This window comes from Cardiocondyla obscurior, linkage group LG06, assembly GCF_019399895.1.
Source record: "Cardiocondyla obscurior isolate alpha-2009 linkage group LG06, Cobs3.1, whole genome shotgun sequence".
NCBI classification, from domain to species: domain Eukaryota; kingdom Metazoa; phylum Arthropoda; class Insecta; order Hymenoptera; family Formicidae; genus Cardiocondyla; species Cardiocondyla obscurior.
The window spans coordinates 3,690,583-3,715,934 of NC_091869.1; the positions used below are offsets into that span (position 1 = coordinate 3,690,583).

A 25,352-nucleotide genomic window follows, 5' to 3' on the forward strand; every position below is an offset into this window, starting at 1 on the left:
GAGTGAGAATAACTGGGAATAATCGTACGATCATGGAACACGGATCACTTACCCTGCAAGTGAATATAGTTAGTTCACCTGACGGGAAGTCCACTTACAAGAAGCTACAGTCAACTAACCGTTTCCCGAGGAGTTGTTGGAATTAGCTGTGGTGTGCCGAACTCTCGATGCAGGCTGGATCGAGCTGAGCTGCTCGCTGGCATCGCTGGCGGAGCCCGCTTCGCTCTCATTGCTAGACTCGCTACCGGCGCCGGCCCCGCCGGTTTGCTTGTCCTCCTTCCGCCTCCGCTGATCTTCCGCGGCCGTCTGTTGCCTTCGTGCGGCGCCCTTCTTTCGTTTTACCTACCACAGGGCACAGATTATTAAGTAGTCAGGAAGTTCATGCTCTTGCCGCATCTACCAGCCGAAGCTACTAAAACTGGCAACACTACTGCTTCAGCGCTACCATTTCGGCACACCAAGTTCAACTATCTATTTTACCTAAGCCCAAAGAGACGAGTCAAGTAAAATAAGGTCTAACACCTTTATTGCACACCATTGCATCCATATTAGAAATCCAACGTAGGCCAACGTCTATCAACTGTAGATTGACTTTAACTTCGGTTAAGTTAACTTATGCCGTCTTTAGCTTTAAAAATTGCAAGGTGAAAAACAGATGAACCCGAGATTAAAGTCTATCTACATTAATAGAAGTTGGGCGTTCTTCATTTAACTCATTTATGCACAAGTCCCCTTCAATGTCCTTTTTTTTTTTTTTTCCTTTAATGTTTGCAAAGCTTACAAATTAAATCGTAAATAAGTAATCCAATTACAATCAGAAGTTTAGCTACAATCTTTTTTCCAACATGCTGCTGAGGACTTTTAACTACTTGTCCCAAAGCCTTTTCGGAGCACGCGGTTTCATGCAAGATGCAATTAATTTCTCTCGAATTCAGTTTAATATTCCGCTCAGGAATTATCGTGAGTTCAGTTTGTCGTAATTTGAAGTCAATTTCGATGAATAAACCTGATAAAATTGAAGCTTAATATAATCTTACATAGAACAAATTTCGGAGCAATATTTTCTCTTGGAAATTTTCGTTTTTTTAAAGGCTCGAGAACTTCGTTATTTTGCAGCTGACCAAGACGTTTGAAAAATATTGCGTTACGGCACGTGCAATATCGCCTCTACGACTCCGACAATCTCGCACGAATTGGAGGTTAGGTCGCGATCGCGACGAAAATCCCGAGTGAAATGAAGATATTCACCCCTCTGCGATACTCGTCCATGGCGAGGATCCTGTCGACCACGTCTGTAGTGCAGTGCTCGTCGCGTAAACCGAGCTAGGTAACTGGCCAGTTAATTGTTTTTAACGACGCGGTGACGAAATACTTGTTACACTTGCGCGACGTCCGTTACCTGTGATTCATGCACCCGATGCGGCGGTGCACCGTTTTACGTAGCAAAATGGCGCTTCATGCGCGACGTTCGAACTCGGTGAACGACGCGGTAAATTAGAAAAGGTCCGCAGAGAAGTGTTTTCAATTTAAGTGTCTCGTTGGGAAAAAAAAAAAAAAAAGTATATCCGAGTAGCTCGCGCAATTCGACTTTAATATTAAAAGTTCTTTTGTACATTTTGTTATTGATAATAAAATAAAATAAGCTAATTCAATAACAAAATATTGCAAATTTTATTTTTAAAATAAAAAGAGATTTAGCATATGGCTGTATAATTAAAAAAAGATTTAAGCAATAAATAATAGTAATAATAAATTGAGGTTTTAATTATGATTTTCATTGTGATTTCAATAGTAACGATAATAAAAAGATACCGAGCTCGGCTCTTTTTTTTTTCTTTCGTAAAAGAATGGAATGACTGATATTTTTTTAAAGTTTTGTTAAAAGCAAGTTTTTCTTTTTCTATGACAGATTAAGAGCTACGGCATAACAAATAAAACTACTGCATATTCATGCTTCTACAATTTCTACAAGTTTCTTGCAAAATTTATTGCCTGGAGGCACGATCGAATACAGACTTTATTTGTTCCGAACTGTATAATTAAATTGACTAATCCTAAAGTTTTTTTATTTCATGCAAACGACTTATTCAAATCGCTTTGAATAACTCTCTCGCTATACAATTAAAAAAATAAAAAAATAAATTAGTAAAATAAAAAAAGATGATATCAACATTCAGGAATAATTATCTAAAATATATCAAGTATCAAAAAAATGTAGAATAATTTAGTAGTAATAAATATTTATTCTACTATAAAAATTGGTAGGTAACATATCAGATTGTACATTTAATTTTATTTTACATATTCGAAAACCGTATAATATTTTTTTTTTTTCTAAATAAATTTTGTTTTTATCTAAAATAAGATACATTAATAATTAAATTTGACAATTATATCCTTCGTGCCTCTTATTATTACACATTATCAATTTACATATTTTCATAAGGTTTATCAAAAAATGACGTATTAGTTTTAGAGAGAAAAAAAAAAAAAAAATCTTTGAAGAAACTAGAATAAGCGAGGAGCAAACTACCAGCACAACATACGCACTCCAAACTGCAAGTAGTGGTTTCTAGCAACAACTAAGACTACCTTAAGCGATCTGTATAGATAGATACCTTGGGTGGCTTCCGTTTTGGCGGCGACTTCCTCTCCGGGTCGCTGCTGGACGAGTCTTCTTGTGGAGTTTTGCTGGTGTCGGTGGCGTGACCGTTGAGCGACTCTTTGTTCGCCGGCTTACGGCCGCTTTTGCCGGTGACTTTGCTCTTATTGATACTGTTCACTGCCATGCTGCCGATATTGTGAATCGAATTGACAGCGCTGGGCAAACAAGTAGTTGACGCGTTGCTGTTGTTCGCATTTGTCGACGAGTTGCTGCTGTCGCGATCCTTACTGTTTGACGACGACGTCTCGCGGGAGATGTTGAGAGGCAATGTGACGCTGCTAGCTATCCCGGTGTTATTCTCGGTGGTATCTTCGCCGCATCTCGAGTGTCTTTGCAACCAAGCCTTCTTCAGTTTGTGCACCGGATAGCTAGTGCTGCTGGGCGGCCTTGGTGCCGGGCTGTTGCATTTGTCGCTGTCCGTGTTGGGGTTTGTTTTGGCGGGCGTGCCGGGCGCGCTGGGCGCCGGGCTAGGTGCCGTGGATGGCGCCGGGCTGGGGATGGGCGCCGGGCTGGGCGCTGCGCTTATCGGTGCCGGATTCAACGAGCTCACACTACCGGTGCTAGCAGGTCGCGTGGAACCGTCAGAGGTGGCTGTGCCCGGTGCCGGGCTCACCGCAGACACCGTGCGTTGCTCCTGCGTCGTCTGATTGTTGGGCTGTGCCAACAGTGCCGCGGTGTTAACGACTGTAGTAATGGACGTGGCGGCAGAGGCGATGAGCGGACTGGGCTCGCTCACCCTGGAGAGAACAGGGGGACCGACAGATTGCAGAGATAATGGCTGCGGCTCTTCGGTTCTTCGCTTCTTACAAACTTCTAGGGACACCGGCTGGCCATTGTCGCATAGTAACGGCGTCGGTGCTTTCCTCTTAGGTGAGCCCGACCTCTCGACACCGAGGTCAAGCGGCTGCGTCTGGAAGGCCGTGGTGATCTGGGGCTGCGCGTGTTGCAACGTCTGGCCGGGTGGCTGATGCGGGCTAGTATTGAGATGGGCGGGGTGAGCGGGATGAGCGGGATGAGTGATCGGCCTTGAGAGCGGCGCCGAGGTAACCGTGGGCGGCGAACCGTGCAACGTCGGCGGCGGCAGTTTCGCGCCCGGTAACGAGCCGGCGAAGCTGCGGCTGTCGTAAACGGACCGGCTGTGTGCAGGCGGTGGCAACGGCGGCGGCGGCGCCCCGTGATGATGAGGCACTTGCTGGTAAGGCGAGCTGCCGGCCTTCGAGGTCAGCGGGATTGGCGCGGCGACAGGCGTTTCAGAGGCCCGGCAGACCGGGGTGCCGGTCATGATGCCGGAGTTAGGCTTGCCGTAGATGTGCGGCGGCGCCGGGCTGCTGACTTTCGGCTTGGAGCCGGCCGGTGGCGGCGCGGCGTAGTGCGACGACGCCGTCGGCGAGGCCGTGGGCGGATGCGGGTACGAATACGTGGACTTAGCCGCGCCGTATGGCAGACCCGCGGGTTCTGGCCTGCTCAGATAGCGCGATTCAGGCGGCGATGGATGTGGCGGTGGCGGTGGCTGATGCGGATGCTGCGGCGGGGCATGCGGGGATTGACGAGGATTATGCGAGTGCAAGCGCGGCTCAGGTTGTGCCGGTGGTGGAGGCGGTGGATGACCATGCGGACTCGGCAGTTGCGTCGTCGTTGTTGGTACACCGCTACCGGCACTACCGCTGCGATGATGACTCGCGGACGACGCGATACTCTTCGCCTGTAAACCATCGAGATGCGCGGGATGCAGATGATGCGGACTCTGAGTCGGACTTCTATATTCGTACGCCGACGACTTGTGCTGGGGTGCCACCGACTGGACGTTCATGTAAGGCATTATCTTCGGGCTGGACGAGTGTTGCTGCGGCGCCGGGGTCTTCGGCAGCTCCCTGCCCTCGTTCTTCACGATCACCGAGCTCTTGTGATCCGACAGTAGGGACGGTGGATTCTGTAGCACCTCTCTGCCGTGATGGTCCCTCTCGAGGCCGCCGGTCAGTTCGCTCTTACTCGACAGCGACTTGTGCGGCCCTATCTCGTTTTTCAGCTTCAGATCGTGCAAGTATGTTGTGCAGGGTGGCTGATACGTCGTCGAATAATTAAACAAGTTCGGTTCGACTTTCGGTAACTGATGCGTCGGCCCTACTATCGGCCGGTCTCGGGCGGAGACTTGCAGCGACGACTTGGATGTCCGCGAGTGCGCCGGCGGTGGTGGATACTCCACTTTTCCGGGCACGCTCGAAGGTCGGACCTGAAACGATGCGTTACGTTTAAAACAAAGCAATCCACGACGATGCAATCGTCGCGTGTCAGCGTTCAATTTCGATTCTTTCAACGAAATTACCACGAAAATAATGTGTCTCAAACGGATCGAAACGTAATTAACTGTCAGTCTTTTATATCTGTCTTGTTAAATTCGTCACCGTCGTGGTTCAGATTTAGTAATTGTCCTTTATTGAAAATAAATTTGCGCGGAAATCATACCTGTTGAGCCGACGACGCCGTGGTCGCGTAGTAGGCGGCTCTCTCCCTGGCCTCGGCCCTCTCCCTAGCCTCGGCCCTCTCTCTGGCTTCGGTCTGTCGCTGCAGTCTTTCGGCCGCCGCCACGTGCTCCCGTTGACGGGCTTCCCGTTCCCGTTCGCGTTCCCGCGCCTCCCGTTCCTGTTCCTCGCGCTCCCGCTGCTGCGCCTGCTGCTGTTGCGCAATGCTGGCGGGATGCGCGACGACGCCGGCGGCCGCGGACCCACCCGGTGGACCACCGGGATGCCCGTGGTGGCTGGCGACTGCGTGAGTGCTCAGCGTCCCATGCGTCCTCGGTGGCGGTACTTGCATGAAAGCGCCCCATCCTCCCATCGTAGCCGACTGCATGTTCCTCTGTTGAATATAAGACATCTACTTCAATCAATACTGCCAATCATTGTCGCTGCTTATCGTCTATCTACTTGCTACTCGGAGATGCGCTTGTACGAATACCTTCTTTTTTTTTTCCGCAGCTCGCATCTCACCTCAACGACAGGACGACGCATATCCATTCGATCGCCCTCCAAAAATTGATAAAGATGTCGTGCTAAGTTCGATCGAGAATAACAATATCTTTCCTTGACTTTTCCAACGACTGCTTTTACAAGATTCCCTGTGTGTTCACGTAAAAACTTCAGATAAACATCTCAGATATTGCGGAAGTTTAAACGTGGATAAAAGGAGTATTATCTTCCGATAATGACTTCCTCTTATGTGGAAAATGTGCACTTCGGTGCCATTAGATCGGCGGTTTATTGCGAGAGGGATCGGAATGTGAGAATTAGCATGAGTTCCCCGAGAGGTTGAAACGCGATGACTTACGACGCCTGCGAGAAGAGAGGCGAGTATAAATTCTATGCACTCCTGCGCTTGGCGAGCTTCAAATTCCAATCAATGGCTGTGTGAAATTTTTGATCCTAATCAGCAGTATGTGGGTTTTCGGACTTAACCAAGTCTAGTAGCACACGCTAATCAGAATGGCTATTTTTATAATCACAACCGCAAAGCGGTTTTTTACCGCTGAACGCAGTCAATGGCCGCGTTAAGCGGAAAAAGCAGCTTCGCAGGCTGTTGTAAAAATCGCTAATCTGATTAGCGTTTGCATCTAGATTTGACTAAAGTTAAAAGCACGCGTCAATTAGATTCCCAAAATTTGCACGGTTTGCAAAGCAGCTTTTGCCGCCGAACGAAATCTTTATCGCGATACTCTGTTATGCAGACACACCGTGGAGACCAGACGGCACGTCATTCAATTGTCGGGCAAATAACGAGCAAACACAGACGGTGTCAGGTGGGGTGTGCAGTAATTATTGCCCGCTGCGTTTCGCCAACGTAATTTCACAAGATTTACCGAGCCGATATCGCGGCAAATTCGCGCGATCTTTTTTAGCGATAACACGCGCCGCTGGTGCGATTGCTCCGAATTCATCGCCGTGAAAAGTGCTCTCGTTACATCACTCACGTGCACGCAGGCCTCGCAGAGAACGTTAACAGCTCAAGCACACACCTCTACCGGGAACTTTCCGCGCGCGTGGTCGAGCCGATCGATTGAGCGAACGTTTTTATCACCACGTAATCGGCATAGAACATTGGGCAATTAAAAGTTCAATTTTTTTTATTGCGAGTCCGATAATTATTAAATATTTGCTCGCGAAGATTTCAAGCTTTGAGGAGGGAGGGTTTCCGCTAGAGGCACGAGACGATAAGGCGCAGCCTGGGAAAAGTAAATCGGAGGATCGTCCGGTATCGCCGTAAGACAGAGGCGCGAGATTCGCGTGATTAACGTCGCGCGAGATTGCGTCCGGGCTGACTGACTGACTTCGTTAATGCCGCCGGCGCCGTAAGAGGCCTCAAAAATAACTCTCTGCCGAAGTTGCCGGACGAACTTCGACGTGTAACTAAGTAATTTCCCTGGGAGGATCAAACAAACAGCTTCCGCCGGCTGCCGACGCTCGTCGATTAAACTCCGCCGAAGGAACTCGTTTCTGGGGCGAGTGGAAGGCTGTAAATTAATGCAATCAAGTAACCAGCGAGTAATGAAGCCAAAGAAGGACGGCAAATATTGTTTTCCTGTTTTCCCCGAGACGCGAGTCTCGGTAAATACGCCAGTCACCCGAGCCGCGGGCAACACCTACCCGGAATCGCGCCGTACGCGTCTCTCTTTCGTGAATTCGATGATCTGCCAAAACCTGCCCCGGCTGACTTGTCGATCGTAAATAAAGCGATCGTACCGAACGCGAAACTTTATGTTCGATTAGAATTATGTATTGTACATATGTATATCCGCTGGAGTCTCTCGAATTTCCGGAAGAACGAAGAAACTTACCCTTACAAACCCAAAGTCATGAATTATTCTCGTCTTAAAGTAATTCTCGAATTTTCACTGTTAACTTTATTTCAATAAAAAAATGCTGAAACATATCTAGCGTTATTCCTGCCAACCGCATATGTCATGAATTCATTTATCACCAAGTCATAGGATTTATTAATTTAATTTTTTTTTAATATATATTTTTTTTAATTGAAAATAGATCAAGGTCATGTTAAAGGCCCTCGTCAACAAGTCGTCGACGTTGCCGTCCTTGCGAGACGGCAAAATTTCACGAGGCCGCGACGCGGAGGCTCCTCCGCGAAGCTCGCGAATCTAATTATAGGCTTGCGAGAAGAAGGTTTGCTATGCTAATCGGGAGAGACGCGAGGTAAATGTCAGCCCACATTCTGTTTACCTCGGCGCTCGCGTCATCGCCTCGCGTTTTATGCGCGGCGCGTCGCGTCCTTACAAAAGGAAGGCGTAACGAGGGCGATGTGACACAAGAGCCAGCGAGATCCTCGTTAAGAGTGCCACGGTGAACGCGCGCGGCCGCGTCACATCAAGCCGCCGCCAAACCGCCGCGTTACGTCACGCGCTTTATCTACGAGCCGCTCGTACAAGCGCTTATCGATAAAAAAAGAAAAAAAAGGGGGGGAAAAAAAGGAAAAAAAAAGAAAAAAAAGAAGAGAAAAAAAAACAAGAGGCCCAGAGCTTTGCACTTCGGGCACAATGGAAGTGTTTACATTCCTCGTCGCCGGCGCGAGCGCGGATGAATTATAATCGCGAGGCTCCCATGCGAGGCGTGACGTCTCCTTGCGACACTCTATAAATATTCCACCCGTCACCCTCCACCCCGCGCACTCGTCGAATGACAATCCGGCCGTTTGGCGAACGACGGGGATATACAATTTCACTTGTCTCGTTATCCGGTGCGCTCTGGCGACGTGTGGTGCCTCGGGTATTATACCACCGGGTATGCGGGTCGTGCCGCGATGTAGGACGACCGACGACGAGCGGGAGAGAGAGAGAGAGAGAGAGAACGGATTATGACCGATTGCACGTAATAAAGGCGACGTGCCATTCAGAGTCAATCAAGCGCCGCTCGCCATTGGTTCGTTGACTTTCTCTCCTGCTGAACTCTCAACCCGCGCCGATTAACTTCTCATGCGAGACGCGCCGCTTTTTCACCGTTTCGCGCCGTCGAGCACACCCGCGGCCGCTTAGCTTCCCCGCCGTCTCCCTCGGCGCGAAGAAATGTATCTATCACCGGCGAGGGATTTAGCAATCCTCGGGACACGCCGAAGTCACGTTCGCCGCGACGAGTGCGAGTGATCCGGAATAGAAATTGCCACGGCGATTCCGTGGTCGGCTCGGCTTTCTGGGACAATCTCGTTGTACGCGGAAATGAATACGGTTAATAGACGTAACTTCTTCCCTCTTTTCAGCGCCACGACTTTTATAACGCACCACGGGCGTTACGTACCGAAATAATTAATAAATGACGTAATACGGATAACGATTGTCGGATACAATTCTCGAACGACTTCGACGTAAAGAGAACGACGCAATAAACTTCCCTTCTCGCCTTCCCGCTCCGATTACCCGGCTTATCGCGAGCGCCTTCGTCGCGGGTGTTATTACAGAGAGGAAACGGATTCGCGCAGATAGCACGCGGGCTGAGTCACGTCCAAGGGAAGTTCGGGTCGTAACGCGATCGGCGGAATCGCGACAACACAATCGGCGGAACCTGCTGGCGGATCGCGTGGAAGATGTCGCGGATACGTGATCGTACTTCGAACGCGTGTTCCCCGAGTAATTACCGGTCGCCGAGCCCGAAGTACGGTTTTTCCTGCCAAGGACATCCGTCAAACGGTACGGAATTGGCGATTATAACGGCACTGCTTCTCGGCGCCGATTATCCACTTTTACGGTCGCCCGTCCTTGGGCTGATATCGCGAGCGCGTTGATATCGGAAGATTAGGGATGTCCAGTCGCTTGTTATACGAGCGAGTTCCCGAGGGGAAACATCGATTCGCTTCAGACTGAAAGAAGCACCTCAAAGAATCTTTTTCTTTTTCTTTTTTTCTCTCTCTCTTTATTTTTTCCTTTTTTTTTCGTGTCAGTTACCTGAGGTAACGTGTATTTCCCTAAGCGCGTCTTCTGTAACAGCTCTCGTCCCCGTTAGTCTCTTTTGCCATCATTTCTCACAATGTCAGAGGGAAAACTATTCAAAGAAATCGAAAGGCATAATTCTAGATCGCCTTTGTGCCGAGACCACTGAAATATCCGATGCACAAAGGCAGATCGTGAGTCCTCCCTTTACCTTTCCCCTTTCGCCGACTTCCTAATGCAACGGGCGCGCGATACATCCTCGTCGTTATTACGCAACGTGGCACAGGTAACGTAAATAACTCGCGAAATGATATCTGTTATCGACCTATCGGCGATCACAAAGGTGGGTTGGACGCGGTTCTAGATTTTTCCCTAAGAAACAAACAGCAGGAAACGAGTAACAGAAAGGTAAGCTTTCTTTACAAAAAGAAAAGGAAAAAAAAAAAGAAAAAAACTTTATCGTCGATACCGTTTTCGTCGCCTGAAAATTTCTCCGCGCGAGCCGCCGAATAAAATATCAATTATCCCCAGCCTAAGAACTGTTAAAACATTTAAAAAAAATTCCACAGCTATTAATACCGCGACAGATAAGAAACAACGTTGCAGGAATAATTTTCATCAACCGTTAATCAGTCATCGAACGATGCCGCGGGTAAGAATCGGAGGACCGATAAGAGTTTTATCGATCACGTTGACGATAAGGGCGTTATCGTCAATGATTTGCAGCCGCCGCCCGGCTGACAGATCGATACGCCGATAGAACTTTACTTCTTCGTGGGAACACGAGCCGCACTGGAACCACTCGAGGCGATCGCTTTCGTTTCGCTCGGAATAAACACGCGGCGAGAATTCCGCGATCGACCGATCGCCCGCGGGCCTTCACGACACGTGAGAACTTCATTTGAATTGCTCGCCGATAACTCGCTATCTAGCATCGTGAACTTTGACACCGCGACGCCGATGACGAATTATGCAACCGAAGAAAGAAAAAATAAAATAAAAAAGAAAGAAAGAAAAATACAGACACAGGCGGAAGCGGAGCAAGTTTCATCATCCGCGGTGATTTACACTGATTAACGCTAATTCGAAATTCTACCGTATGTGAAAAATCTGTAACGCAATGCGCACGAGGAATAATAAATCAAGGCGCGAGCGTGCGAGCACGTCGCGAAATGAATAACGTGCATAAATAATTCGCGATGCCGCGTGTCGGCTCGAGAGGCGATCTTGCTTTCCTTGAGCGAGTTTCGCGGCTCGCCGCGCGAACCTACCGCAATCGTTGATTCCACGTAGAACGCGACAGCGATGGCTTTTGACGGGGAAAGATCTGCGGAGATCCGACCTTCGCGAGCAACGGAAATCGAGGCCGCGGAACGATTTCGCTCGGTGTCGCGTTATGTATCGCGGGGATCCGCGCGAAATCGCCATATAAGGGCGTTTCCACGAGCAAAATCGAAATCGGCAGCACCGAATTCGCGACAAGATGCTTCGTAAAACACGAGGTGCTCCTAGAACCGAGAAATCATTATCTTATCGCAAACGGCGCGAGAGTATTACGCCGTCGTCGCAAACAGATAACAAACCGCGAGATAGCTCTTCCGATAAGACGAGCCAAAGAGCATTCGGCTTGCTCCTCGCGATCACCCAAATGCGGCGAAATGACGACGAAAAAAGAAAAAAGAAGAAGAATGAGAGAGAAGAAGAAAAAAAACACGTGCCTTTCACCTGTACGTTCGCCCTCAATCGGACGAAAAGGATCACTCGAGGATGAAGTTATGTACCAAGTCGAGTACCATCGAATAAATCAAGCCGCGAGATCCGGACCGTAATTATACGTTTAACAGCGCGACGGCCGGTGAAAAAACGACGATCTTAAACTTCTTCCCGTCACGTATCGCCGACAGGCGTATATTTTACTGTGAGCGAGTATTCTCGAGGCGATCTTAATATAGAAGGAGGAAAAAGCATCGCTGTCGCGTAATTGAGACGAAAAAGTATCTATGTAAAAATAGATGGGACTTATAAACTTCTATAAATTATACTTTAATGATCTAGAAGTTCAGCGGAATGTCAATACGATTTTCTTGAATTTATATACATATATGCGTTTTTTTTCTTTTTTTTTTTTTTTTTTAGTTCAACGAGTAGATGTTATTCAATTCCAAAGTTTCAGAATTAAAACTGGAAACGTTATTGTTGTATACGCCGTTTCAGTCGACGTTTATTTCCTCCGTAATGAAAATAATTAAATGTGAGTTTCTTTCAACACGCGCAAACGCGCCGAACTCGAAAGGTGCCACGCCAAGTAGTTTATAAGGGGCTGAATTCGCTGACGGCTTCTTATGCGATTGGATATGCAACACGAGAAACGTCGACTGCGCCCAGCTCGGTTGTTGTATCACCGTCGCAATTTCGCGCTATCGTCTCCGCTAGCGCCCGCAGACAGTGCTTTGTAAGCTTTCCGTAGAAGTTGCGAGCGTATCCTGCGATAAGCTTAAAAGCCACTTCGCTCAGCGAAAAAAACCTGATACTGTATCTCCGATCGTATTTCCTAAATCAAATATTTAATTTCCTCGTCGGTGGAAGAAGACGGAGATTAAGATATTTACCCGTTTTATATATTCGAATGGAGAGCCGGCGATATTTTGCTCGGTACAAAAAAAAATATATACGTATATATATATATATATATATATATATATATATATATATATATATATATAAAAATAATAATTACGAGAACAAGCCAGATGACCAATAAATAAATCAGGGTGCGGGCAATCAGTCGAGGCGTCGTGCACGCGCATCGTGCAGACGCCTTGCTATCTATTCAATGTCGAACGCCTAACGGGATCTTTGAATTTCCATTGTGCATCCCTATTCAGCCCCGGCACAATGGCACACAGAAAAAGAGAGAAAAAAACGCGCGATTACAGCACGAGTCGCAAGCGCACAGTTGTGGACGCGCGGCGTCAAAGAAACTGCATCTTGCGTACCTGACCCCGCGGGCCTCAAGACGCGTATATCGCGCAATTACGGCGACGTTAACTACCGCGGTCGAGCTAACTGTCGCGTAACGCAGGAAATTAGCGAGAGACCAGGCTCCGTGACGCTTAACAAATGCGTATCTAAAATTTTCCCACCGCGAGCGTCCTCCTCCATCGTGCGTGTCCGCGCGCTCATTTTTGTGCCTTTCGCATCCACGTGGCAAGCAAAAAGATCACAGTTGGAATTCCGGCCGAACGTTTACAGCCGCGTTACGTAAAAGAAATTTATTTACTTCCGCGAAAGTACAGGTTTGCACCATCGCGCGCAAGAAACGACCCGGCGTGAGATACCGGAGTGTTGATTTACCTAAATCGGCCTATCAATCTCCCGATCCCGTCCGCGGCCCGAACAGCCGCTCTAAAGTTCGCGGATCGACGGACGTGATTATTGTGAAGCGTCGGGTTTTGTCGAAACTGACCGCGTCATTAATTACCAGCCACTCCGCGTACCGGCCCGAAAACCTTGACTCGCTCGCGGGAAGAGAGAAAGAGAAAGAAAAAAAAAAAAAAAAAAAAAAAAAAAAAAAAAAAAAGTTCGATCCTAAGAGAGCCGGAGAGTGCGTTGCGCAACCGAGTAGTGGCGTAATCAAGGTTCACGCGACCGGCTCGAGGGACCCTTCACTCCTCAATCCGGACAAGTCGATTTCGATTTATTACGCCTTTCATCTGCCCGAGATCTCCGAGCAGATAATCGGAATCAGTAATGGCACGCGATAATGCGAGCACGTGCGTTATTACGGCAACAATAAATTGAAATACAAATGCGATCGGCGTACAAAAGGTGTGCGCGTTCTACTTAACGCGATGCTCTCGGAATCACTTTATCTTTGTTACTTCGCAAATGTCAAATAGGGAGGCTGACACATCAAGATGCACGCGCTTCGAGACACAACTCTGACGCGGACACGTTATCCAACCATATGGTCAACAGCTTGAACGAACATCTGATCCTTTCTCAATTTTGTCTTTCTACTTCCTTTTCCTATGATCTTTTCTTTTCAGACAAAAGGGTCGCCCTTTCTTAGAAAAAGGTACCACAACAAAAAAAAAGACCTACCTGCGGATTCCTCTACGGAATTTATGAATTTCAAGTATTTACGAGTACGTAAAAAATTTTTTTTTTTCTCTGCCGTTAACTCTCACGTCACATTACCATATTTCTAGCCCGAACAAAAAGTGTAGCGTGACGAAAAGACGTCCATCAATTTTTCATCCCTTTTCCGATGTTCTTTTCGACTTACGGAGACTAACAAAACAAGCCTGCGGCGGCAAGAAAAGCTATACTTTCTTCAACGTGCGGTAAGCGAGGATGAGACCACGCACGTGCGCGATCTTATTCGAAGCCTGCCTCGTTAATCGCGCGAATAGGTCAAAAGGTGCCGGTGACCTCCGAGAGCAAACGCGACCTTCGTCGGTCCGAGTCGCTGACCGCGGCGGAAACGCACCGTCGTGTGGATCTAACGGGTCGCCCAATTTACGTTTGATCCCGCGGTAGGCACGAGCGGCTCTCGTTTGCGGTGTAACCCGCGATCAAACGAGATTAAAGCCCTCACGTTGCGCGGGTACCCGTGCGCGAGTTCGCACGCGGTCGTAACTTAGGCTAATCCGCCTAACGCCGTCCGTTACGGCTGCTCCGAGTATTCGCCGCGTATTACGCCATCAAGTGCATGTGTGCGGTTCCTTTCCTCTCCCTTCTCCCACGAGCGCATGCATGCGTGTATTATAAACCGCGGTGCATACGGCACGCAAATACAAGTACGCGAGCATGTGTGACGTGTGTGACCCGCTTACACGAGAGAACGCACGACTTGCTTTCACGTATATTACGGATAACTGTACTGCCAAAGAGAAAGAGAGAGAGGAGAGGAGAGGCTGGTCGCGTGCACGTGTGCGTGACACACGTGAACGGACGGGCGCGCACGAGCGCAAGAGGAAGAAAGAGGAGACGCGAGTGTTCACGCGAGAGAAGAGGAGCCAAGTTCCTCGAACACGTACGCGCGGATACGGTGCGCGGACAGCGCGGTAATTAACTCTCCGCCGCGGGATTAGAAGGCGTGGGTACCGGGCGAATTCACGGCAGGTGAACGCTAACGGCGAGCCGAGGAAACGTGACGAAATTCCGAGCGCGCAACCCGGAATACGCTCGGCGCCGTTCCTAAAAGAAGACGCGATTGCGGATGCGTTGCATCGCCTGTGATTCGCGCTAGTGCAATGTTTACGAGTCCTCGAAGAACGTCGAGAGAGAAGCTGGAAGGCATCGGAGATGAAGAGTCGGAGACACGAAACGAGCATTTACTTCGCGAGCACATAATTTGTAAAATTATATGCTATGTAATATAATATGTAAAAATATATACCTATTACCGAAACCAGCGTGGAACTTTCTATTTCCAAGTAGAGACAATATTTATTTTGCAGTCTGTCAAGCTAAAAATACACGGCCTGCGCCTCGCATTTGCACGTATAAAATTTATTCGGCAAATAGGAAATTATTAATCTACATGTACGCCCACAAATTAATTAATATATAGCACCCATGCACGTGGGCGCGGTAGACATCGTTCTTACGACCCCGATTTGAAATATCCGCCGCGGTATATTTGCACTTCATGGACTCTGTACCCGTTCTAGATTTTATTCTCGCGAACGCGGGAAAGAGGAAAGGACGTCAAAACCACAAATTGACGAAACGAGTCTCGCGGCTCGGTATTTTCCTTAATATCCAAAAGGACCCACACTGTTCAAGTACTTTCCGCGAAATTGAATCCCCGAAGAGAGGCGTTGCCCGTCGCGAAAATGTCGTGAGGAAAATCTACCCGATGATCGTGCGCGCCCTGGCGACTCTATTGTTGCGCATCGCCGTCGCGCGGAGTGCATAATTAATGACCTTCGTGCCGGCGAGTTTTGCATTGCAAATGCCACTCGCGAAACGTTCGCACGCACGTATCCGTGCCGGGAATGGAGAACAAGACGGCGAGGAGGGCGACGAGGCGGGGAACCCGAGCCGTTTTGACAAACGACGTGAAAGTTTCGAGTTCGCCGACGACGATGATCAGTCGTAGCTTCGCGGCACCTCGTGTATCACTATCGACGGTGACCTCCTTCTCTCGCCCGATTCGACAACGGCCGGTTTGTCATTCACCAACGAGAGCGCATTTCCGCGCCGCATAATCAATCGTCCCGCCGCTAATAATCGCAGAGTTTATCGCGAGACTCACCCACTGACCCCGAAGCGATTCAGGAGCTCCTGAAAAGACTCGACAGCGGGGCCACGCGTAAAAATATAATTTCGCGAAAACCGCTCTCATCGGCGTAATTAAAAGAGACAGTTGAAATCGTAAAATAGAACGGCGTAATTAATAGAGACCGCATTTGCTGGCGCGTAATTGAAATTCGTTATTGTAATTGTACGACAAACTGCATGATTAATATTAATCGGTTAGTCAGCAACGAGCGCGAGATTACGAGGCGCGGTTGAAATTTCAGGGAATTCCTCGCGTCGATGTTACGTAAATTTTTATTTTTTTTCCTTTTTTCCAGCGAAATCGTTGGACGATTCTGGATGTGCTGAACACGTGGTCACGGCTGGCTTGGCAGGATGCCAAGGTCGAATGATGGAGAACCGCATGAAATGAACCCGAGCTATTGTATTCGAGAACGCGCTAGTTAATCGCGCTTATCGGACAGTGCACTGATGGATGCATCGAAGCGTTACGATCTGACCATCGACACCGGATCCGAGTATCCCAAAAGCGCATTTAAGATACGTGGGGACGGGGGTCACATTTTTAAGGCGTACAGAATTTACGTAGACAAATCAAAACTGGAATAAATTTACCTGCGATCGACCACGATCAGTCATTCTCAAATCTATCGCGCTAGATTGATGACTTTCGGATCCCGTTGGCGAGTGAATCGACGAAAACCAATCTTGCCATTCTTGTGCAAAATAACTGGAACTTCCCACGGGACGCCTGGTCATTTTCCATCTCAATTTGCGACGGCGTTCCATAAGATTTACTTTCGACAAAGTACCTATCTAGATAATAATTCTTACGTCGGCACATTGACGGAACGCGTGATTAATTAAACAATACTATTACAATATAGTAAAACTTGATATTAGTTCTATTGCTAGCATACTGGCGATTAATGTCCGACAGCACGTTACCTCAGAAGCTAATATTAACTACCTTAGAACCACGTGTTCAAAGTAACTGGATACTTCGAAAAAATATACAACACTCCATGGCGACTTCCATTCGTAACTAGACAAGTAACATCACTAAAAGCAAGTACTAAACTGAGGAATCAGCTTGTACGGCTGTTGTATCAAACTAATACTGGGTGCAAATAGAATGTTTCATTGGTCAGTAAAAAGTAACAGTCCATTGGTTTTAGCCCTATTGGCTACTGCCATTTCAGTTTTTACTTTGGCACAAATCCGCTTTTAGAACTTCACTGTATCAGAAAGTAGTATGGTGGGAAAAAAAAGGGAAAGTTTTTCTTACTAGAAGAAAAGAAAAAAAAAGAAACGTCACGCTTATCAACCTCTTTCTTCACTATTAATTTGTGCAGATATTTATAAAGTATTTACGATTTTTTCTATAGATTATTTGTTCAATTATAATTTATTTTTAATTTAAATCAAAAATTCTCTATTACGTGCAGAATCTTTCTCGAAAAAAAGCTCAAGAATTATCTCCTTATTAAATTATTAAATTAATATTCTCCTAAAAAAATGTAAAATGAGAACCTGTAAGCGAAGGTTTATCAAAGAGGCGAAACGAGCGGCGTAGCCCTCGGCAGAAATGAAGAAAAACAATGAATGCTCAATTGTTCAAAAAAAATAATTAATACTGCAAAAACTTAGGTATTGTTAACCGAAATTCCATATCAATGCTGTACGAACATACAATCGTATGACTTATGCAAAAATACAACAATCTGCAAACAAACTTGAATCTTTAAATAAAAACTTCGTGCACAAAAAAAGTTTCTGACCATACATACTCTTTTGTAACTCATTCAGTCGTTGAATTCTTGTCGTTTTCTTTGACCGCTCAGACACACAATAGGTAAAATCCATTACTTGCAGATCCAAGTGGTTCTCAATTTTTAATTCTCCTTAACAATGAGCGAGCGCCTGAACTACATATTCGTTGCCACATTTCTAATCTGGTTCCTCAATTTTTCTAATTTGTAAACCGAAACAGAAACCATCGAGAGCTTGATGAAAAACAGAGAAATCCAGTACAAGACGCATCCCCGAGGCGATGAGAAGAAAAACGCGTCGAGACGAAACGAACAGTAAAGCGTGACTTACCTTCTGGTGCGCCAGCCTGAATGACTCTTCGAAGTGTTTATGAACCGCCTGCTCGGCCCTCTGCTTCTCAAGCCGTTCCCGTTCCTTGGCCTTCTCTATCTCGCGCACTTCCGCCTCGCGGCGTTCCCTGCAACAGACAAGCAAACGAAAACTCAATCTCTGCGCGTTTATGCGAATCGATGCGTACAAATGAGCTCGCGGCTTACGAGGTCGCTCGGCAATTAAGAGCAAACTCGCAGGCTCGTTTTCGCGAAATAACCTTAATAGTACATATTTTATAATCAATAGTAGGCATATATTTCGACTATTTCGACTAGGACCGATTTAGTCACTTTATTTCTTCTCGCGCACAGCTAGAGATCGATATTTAAAATCGCTCTTTCTGCACGAGCAATCATCGTAGCGTTATCAATTCGAGGCTTAAATGATAGACGTAATTTATACGCGTGTACTTTGTACAGACATAAAGGAACTTCCACGGTCGCTCTCATGCTCCTCTCCCCCCGCTTTCGCGTTCTTTATCGATTCATCTCTGCCCTACGGCCTCCGTTCGCAAAGCTCGGCGGAAATCGCAAATGGCGTAACGCGAGGGGGCGGATGGAGACGAAAGGGGAAAAAGAAGGGAGAAACGCGCGGGACCTCGACTCTCCCAGGGGCAACGAGCTCTGTCAGCTGTTACCGTTACCCGACGCGACCGAAATCAATTGTCGGATCTCCGCGTTCCTTTCGCACTTCGCAGACTTTTCGCGACGTATCCGGGCCTCGTCCAGCCTCGCGCAATACCCGAGAAACGTTCGGCAGAAGCGCAACTCTCGCCGACTGCCGTAAAACTTTTGCATTCGTTGACTGACGTGTACTTTGAAGCTCACCCCGAGATTACGTGCACCCGCCGATCAACTTTCATCCGCCGAGCGCGGCAAATCGCGCGTAGAAACGGGCGTCGCGCACTCTTACGGTTATCGCCACGTGATTCCGCGGAGATCTTGTTTTACGCGATTCGAGATTCTTCCGCGAATTCTCGCTCTAGGACGCGCGTAACTTCTTATCTCCACCGTATGCGTGCAGGCAAGAAAATTCGCTCATCCTGCACAAACGCGCGGCACGCATCGGAGGAGATAATAAAACGCAGCGTCTGGGCGGCGCATCTATCTAGCGAGCTCCTTGAGGGGCGCGAGGGTGAGACGGAGGGGAGAAGCGAGGTATAAGATAAGAGCATTCATTAACGCTTGCGCAAGTTATTTATACTGTTACGTGCGCAACGCGCGTGTTTATCTGCACGCTCGGTCGGCGGACCTTACAATGCATGCGCGCGATAAATACGTCCGCGCGTATCTCCTCTCTTTCCTTTCCCTTCACCCGCCCGCAGCCTTTTCACTCGCTTCTGTCCGCGCCTCGCCTCCTCTTTCTCTCGTCCCTTTTATCTCGGCGTGCGCGAGTGCGGCGCACTCGCCGCCCTGAAAAAGCAGACCGCTATTGACGCACCACGTAGCAGGTACGATTTCCAGACGAGAAACGAAAGCAATAACACGCTGACTCATGACTGACGACGGAAACTGTCGGGGGGATACTCTCCTGGCTGACATCAATCCGTAAGGCCGCTTGAAATGCCAGGAAGACCAACGGTGCGCTCCCTGTTTGATTTATCAGGTAAAAACAGGTAGTGAAAACACGAGGGCAGATCTCTTGCGGAAAATGAACGGAAAATGAAATCTGAAGCTCGGGGAGCCCAGGTATTTTCTACGATGTTTCGCAATAATGACCGACCTAAAGACTATCTCATTTATTTTTCTCTTTTCATTTTTTTTTCTTTTCTTTTCTTTTTTTTTTAACAGATGCATCGATATAATACTTTAACTTAAGTTTGACGTATAATACCTGGACATAAAAGCAAAGTAAAAATTACATTCGTAAATTTTGAAGTTACTTCGAAATACGTATCATCCGAATACTTTGTTCATTCATCTTCAAAGAATACATCGCGGATGTATAACACGTGCGACTTATTCCACGTTTGCATTCCGGCGTTTGCGATATCGTTAGTTAAAATGAGTTTAAAAGCGAATATTATCAGTTGTATAAACATAGAGACTTATCTACTCCCCTTTTGTCGACTGCATCGTGTTTGATGTCGCGGCGCCGAACCGGAATTATGCGCAATCGCGTTTTATTAATCCTCGCTCTCGGCATATACAGCAATTGAATTACTGTCTTTATCTAGCTTCGCGAAAATTTTTTTCTATTTCCTCCCCGAGGTTGCGGATATCGGCAAATGGCGTAAATTGTCGGCTTCGAAGTGGCTTAAGTTAATTGAGACAGATCACCTTGGTATTTACATGTTTAGCAGATAAACGGTGCGACCTCATCAGAAAAATACAAGGTTTTCGACAGCTTGCGACGGCTTTTAAAATTGCAATTCCGAAAAAACGAGGCTCGTAAGCGAAACTCTTATCGCCGTGAAAATACATTTTAATATGACACGGCCGTCGAGCAAATACGCGACGTATTTAAATAAACTGTGAATCAACCTTCGGGAATGTATTTTCTTCGCTTCTTTCACTCTCGACATATTTAAATGCGACAATTTTTATTTTAAGACACTTTCAACGAGAATTTATTAACATACTAATTCATATCGAAATACTAGAGTATCGATAAAATGTTAACGCGAGGACAGTCTCAATTACAATATTGTGCAAAGAGGCGACTTCTGGAAGGCGACATCGATTGATATTAAAAAGTTAGCTGTTAATGTCGCAAAGATTCCTTCCCTCGTTCAGCGCTTTTAAAGCTCGATGCGAGTACTTCGCGGAGCTTTTTGCGCGTAAAAGCACGCTCTATCGAGCGGGATTCCGTTGGCGGTCGCCGTTCGAGTGCAGACGGCCGACTCCTCGAGATTGCACGGCGACGACACGTGCATAATGCGCGCGACATAATGCAACTCAGCAGCGAGAGTGGCTGTCAAAGCAGAAAGAAGTGAGACGCGGCACTTCCAGGAGATCCGCGCCCGAAGAAGCGCACGCATGCATTCTCAGAAAGTAAAATGTGCCATTATAACGTGTCGTATTATGCAAAGCTATTATACACATCGTTGAGTTATCCCCGGCAAGGTCGCGCGCGCCTTCGCAAGTCTTAGATTAAAAATTCCAGCTGGAGAACGCTATTGTGCGCTCTTTTTAATACGTTCACGATGTAAATGGGAAAGTGCGTTAGTCATATTTTCTTGGGATACGCTGCACGTCTCGGCATCGAACAAGACAAATCCAGATCGACACCAAAGATCGTGTGCCAAAGATCGAACAACTTGCTCCTCTCTTTCCTCCCGTGTAATTTGTGCACAGCTGCATAAATAGCGCGCGGATGTACGGTCAAAATAAAATTATTCCAGGTAAAAGAAACTCGTTACCATAAATACATTGTGTTTCTTTCATCGCTAATAAAAAAAGTAATTTTAAAACAAAAGATCTTTTGAAACAAATAAAAAGAAAAAAAAAGAAGAAGAAATAGTCAAAAGAGACAAAGGTGCTTTTTTTTCGATTCAGCGCCGTGGTCCGAAAGAAAAGGTTCTTCGCAAAACTGAGGGATGAGATTTTGTTAACGTTAAAGGAGGTTTAATAGGCGAGCGGTAGTAAATAAAAAAAAAACAAAAAATGAAATTGAGATGCGATTCCGAAACTTGTATTGTTTCAGTTCAGGATTAACGCCGAAGAGTACGACAACGCATCTGTGATATCCGGTTACTAATCTTGTTCCCTTCGCGTCTCGCGTTTAATTCCGCGTGACCGATACGTGATACTCGTTATCGACGTGACTCGAAGTCCGTGAGAAGATCGCGAGTGAGTGGCGTGAGATGAATAGATTACGAAACGACGAGCTCGCTCTTTCGCTGAATAAGCGGCGATTAGAGATATCTATCAGCAAGACAAATTCCCGCGTGAGGACCGTCGGGAGTCATCAGGGCGGTTTATCTCCACTTGAGAGCGATGCGAAAATGTCGCGAAATGGCGGAAGAGCCGATTCAGAGGTAGCGAAATGAAGCGGAAAGTATTTTCTGCGAATATAAGGAAGACTGCGCGGGGGATTAAATTATACGGTGGCGTCGAGTAGTTCTTTTCTGCTTTAATAACGCGATCAAAACAACATAAACTAGCTAGAGACGAATACGAGATGTCCAGTGAGAACGTTCGCTATTCACCATCCGCGGTAAGAACTGTTTTTCAATCGTATCCCAGTATCTCGAATCTCGCTGGCGCGATAAAACGGGACAATCGTATCTCCGAGGCCTCAATTGATTATCTTCTCTCTCTTCGGGAATTAATATCGATGATTTGCATAAACTTATAAAGTGCGCGCGAAATCGAGAAAACAGCCGGCCGTTACGCGCCGCGGTAAGTGTAATATTATTCCCGCGCGAAAGTGTTAAGAAATCGTGACCTGAGGTCAGCCGGTTCGAGCCGCGATAGCGAAAGTTCTCGCAGCGTGAGCGAATAATAACTCCGGTGCTTTTCCGCTTGGCTCAGCCCGAAGATCCATCCGTTTTTGCGCAACTCTCGCGCGGACGCCGGAGATCGCGGGGCCTCGTGCACGGGAATTCCGCCGATATTCGGAGAACCGGCCGTCGTGTATTCACGAGTGTCACAAGATACGGCAGTCGGGCTCAGCCGGAGATCTCGCGGTCGTAATCGAGAAGACAACAGCCGGTGATCCATTGTTACCTGCTCGTCGAACGAGGAATTTCAAGGCCGGCGCGCCAAACGGATCGACAACGAATCAACCTTGACGGGCTCGTAATTTGAATAATATACACGCGGTTGTGTAAACGCGCCGCGTTTCAACGTGGCGCTTAATTAAGGATTAATCACCGGCCAGATCGATATCAGAGAGCGGAGAAACGCAATCATCGTTTATCGATCGTGTACCGCGCGCCGATATTTCACTCCTCGCCTCGGGGTGCGCAGCTCGATTATCCCCGATTCCGATCTCGATCGGAGCCTCATGAATCTTGCAAGACGCCCCGGAGAATTCCTCACGTGCCGCTCGCGATCTCCTGAATCTTTGATCCAAATTCTAACGCGGTCAAGATCCAATCCAACCGAGAGAGATCGGGATGAATCCAGCACCGATGAACCGCAGGTTAACATTGTTCCGCGATTTTAAATACAAAAAATAATGATGATAATAATAAATTCGTTTAATAGTTAAACGATGAGCGTACTTTCGCGTGACTCGATAATTTCTCACTACGTCTGCGTTCCGCAGCGTTTCTGGAGTAACGAGACGCTTCGGAAATAAATACTTTCTTTGTTACTCAACGTTCTCCGTCGCGCAATATTTTATGATTCCACGATTCCGAAACGAGTATAGAGTTCTGAAGAATGCCCAACGATATTTCTTCGTGGCCTTCGTTCCTGCTTGCCCGCTTCTTTATCGCAGCCGAGGTGAACGCATTCGAGAAGGAAGCCAGCGTTAATTTTCCCTCCACGACCGCTAAATCGCTTCGTGCCGCGTTTCGCAATATATTTCGAGCATGACGGATACGTGCGAGCTATGCACGTACGTCATCTAGAACGACGGCTGAAACATGCCTAACCCGATTTCGCTGTTGGCCGTGATAGTGCCGTTAAATTCGACAAAAAAAAAAAAAAAAAAAAAAACCTCATCGATTTCGCCGTGTAACTTGTTGCGTTTGAAGACGTCGGAATGCAGCCGGACAAATTGGAATAAATTGGAACGTTCCGGCGTGGAATTTAACTTTTAACCATCGTCTCTGAATATTCGAGGTCCAAGCGTGAATCAGAAGCGGGCGGAAGAATAATAACCCAACCAGAAAGAGAGAAAGAGAGCAAGAAAAAAAAAGGAAATAATAAAAAATAAAATTAAAAATACAGCGCGCGCATAAAACTTCAGTATCGCGGTGTAAATTTGAAGAAACAAGGCAACGTTTGCACGGGCACCAAGTGCGAGACAATTTGCAAGGTAAATTCGCGGCGGGCACGTAAATAGAGCTGGTGACCTTCGGGGCGATTTTTCAATCCTGAGTAGTCTGTCATTTCGAGCGCGCGGCGTATCTCCGCAGCGAATAAGATAATAACAACTAAAAAAAAAAAAAAAATTACCGCTTGATGCGCGGGAACGAGGGAGAGGCAGGCGGTGTTGTGTAACGCGAAGGTAAACGATTTCGATGCAATCGCGGTCGACTAACTCGATCGATTTTCCGTCGTCGGAGCTAAACAAATTTTTTTTTCTTTTTTTTTTCTCCCCCCAAGCCGAGGTCAACCGGCCGCGGATCGCAAAGCGCCAAGGTAACGGCAATTAATGCGAAACAGCCGATTAGCCGCATTGGAGATCGTCGGAAAAATTGTCCCTTGCCGAAGGGAGAGAGAAAGAATTGTTTCTCGAAGCAACGTGGTGACCCACTTCGTGCGTTACTAATGAAGGCAGGTGCGGCAAACCCTCACCGTCTCCTCTTTTACAACAAGCTGACGTTACTTGATTTTCGGGGAGATCGTTACGAAGCTGACGCCTGAGAGAAGTGAGGAGAGAAAGAGACTGTAAAGTGCCGGATTTAAAAACCTGACGCGGTAATAAAAATTCTAATGTCTCTCTCGACCAGCGGCTGCTCGAAAAAATTCCTCTCCCAACTTCCCCGCGTTGGAATAACAACGCGTCCCGACTTTTACGTTTCTAGCGGGCGATACGAAGATCGGTTTCTGAAGCGCCGCTTCGGCGGCGAGTCGCGCTCAAAAACGCTGGGAGAAACGCAGGTGTGTTTTCGAGGAAGATGACGGTCGCTCGTTTGCGGAAAGGAGATGCGGAACGCCAGGTAAAAACCTGCCCGTAAAGAAGGGAAAAGAAGTTCTTGGCTCTAGAGCCGGTCTTTGCGACGCGTCCCGTTGCGCCTATCGCTTTATACGTATCGCGCGGCAAATTAGCGCTTGCACATTCCTACGCTTTCTGCACCCGCCGCGTGATTACCGTGATTTCTACGTGACGTAATTCCATGCGGACGGAAACCGACAGACGCGAGAAAAAGAGGAAAAAGGCAGGAGACAGAGAGAAGAAAGAGGGAAAAAAAAGAGAATGGAGTCTCGCGCGTGTGCACCCGCGCGCCGCCAACTTCCCTCATGCGTGTACGTGTGCATACGTGCACGAGACCAATGCATCATTTAGATAGCCCGGGCATATCGCGCGGAGAGAGAAAGAGAGAGAAAGAGAGATATGTGCCTCGGCGCGATGGCCAACGTCTATCGAGTGACGTAGAAACGGGCCACGTAGACGTGGTGTCTCGCGCTCGTGGGAACAATACGATCGCTCGCCGGTGATTTATCACGCATTTGCATTACGTCGACTTGAGAGGATCGTAAATCACAACTCGGTCGCACCGTAAAATAATCG

General features: G+C 47.4%; 1 protein-coding gene across 5 annotated transcripts in view; it reads right to left on the minus strand.

Moving 5' to 3' along the window:
- Positions 1-25,352, minus strand: part of Kdm3 (Lysine demethylase 3) — a 244,332-nt gene that overhangs the window by 5,975 nt on the left and 213,005 nt on the right. For 4 of the 5 annotated variants that reach the window (XM_070658629.1, XM_070658632.1, XM_070658630.1 and 1 more), the window contains 4 exons: positions 17,961-18,087; positions 5,129-5,536; positions 2,619-4,895; positions 120-342 (listed from right to left, as the gene is read on the minus strand). In XM_070658629.1, the coding sequence (XP_070514730.1) occupies positions 120-342; positions 2,619-4,895; positions 5,129-5,536; positions 17,961-18,087 (3,035 nt within the window). The remainder of the gene's footprint in view (positions 1-119; positions 343-2,618; positions 4,896-5,128; positions 5,537-17,960; positions 18,088-25,352) is intronic. The other variant, XM_070658631.1, reaches the window with a different exon arrangement.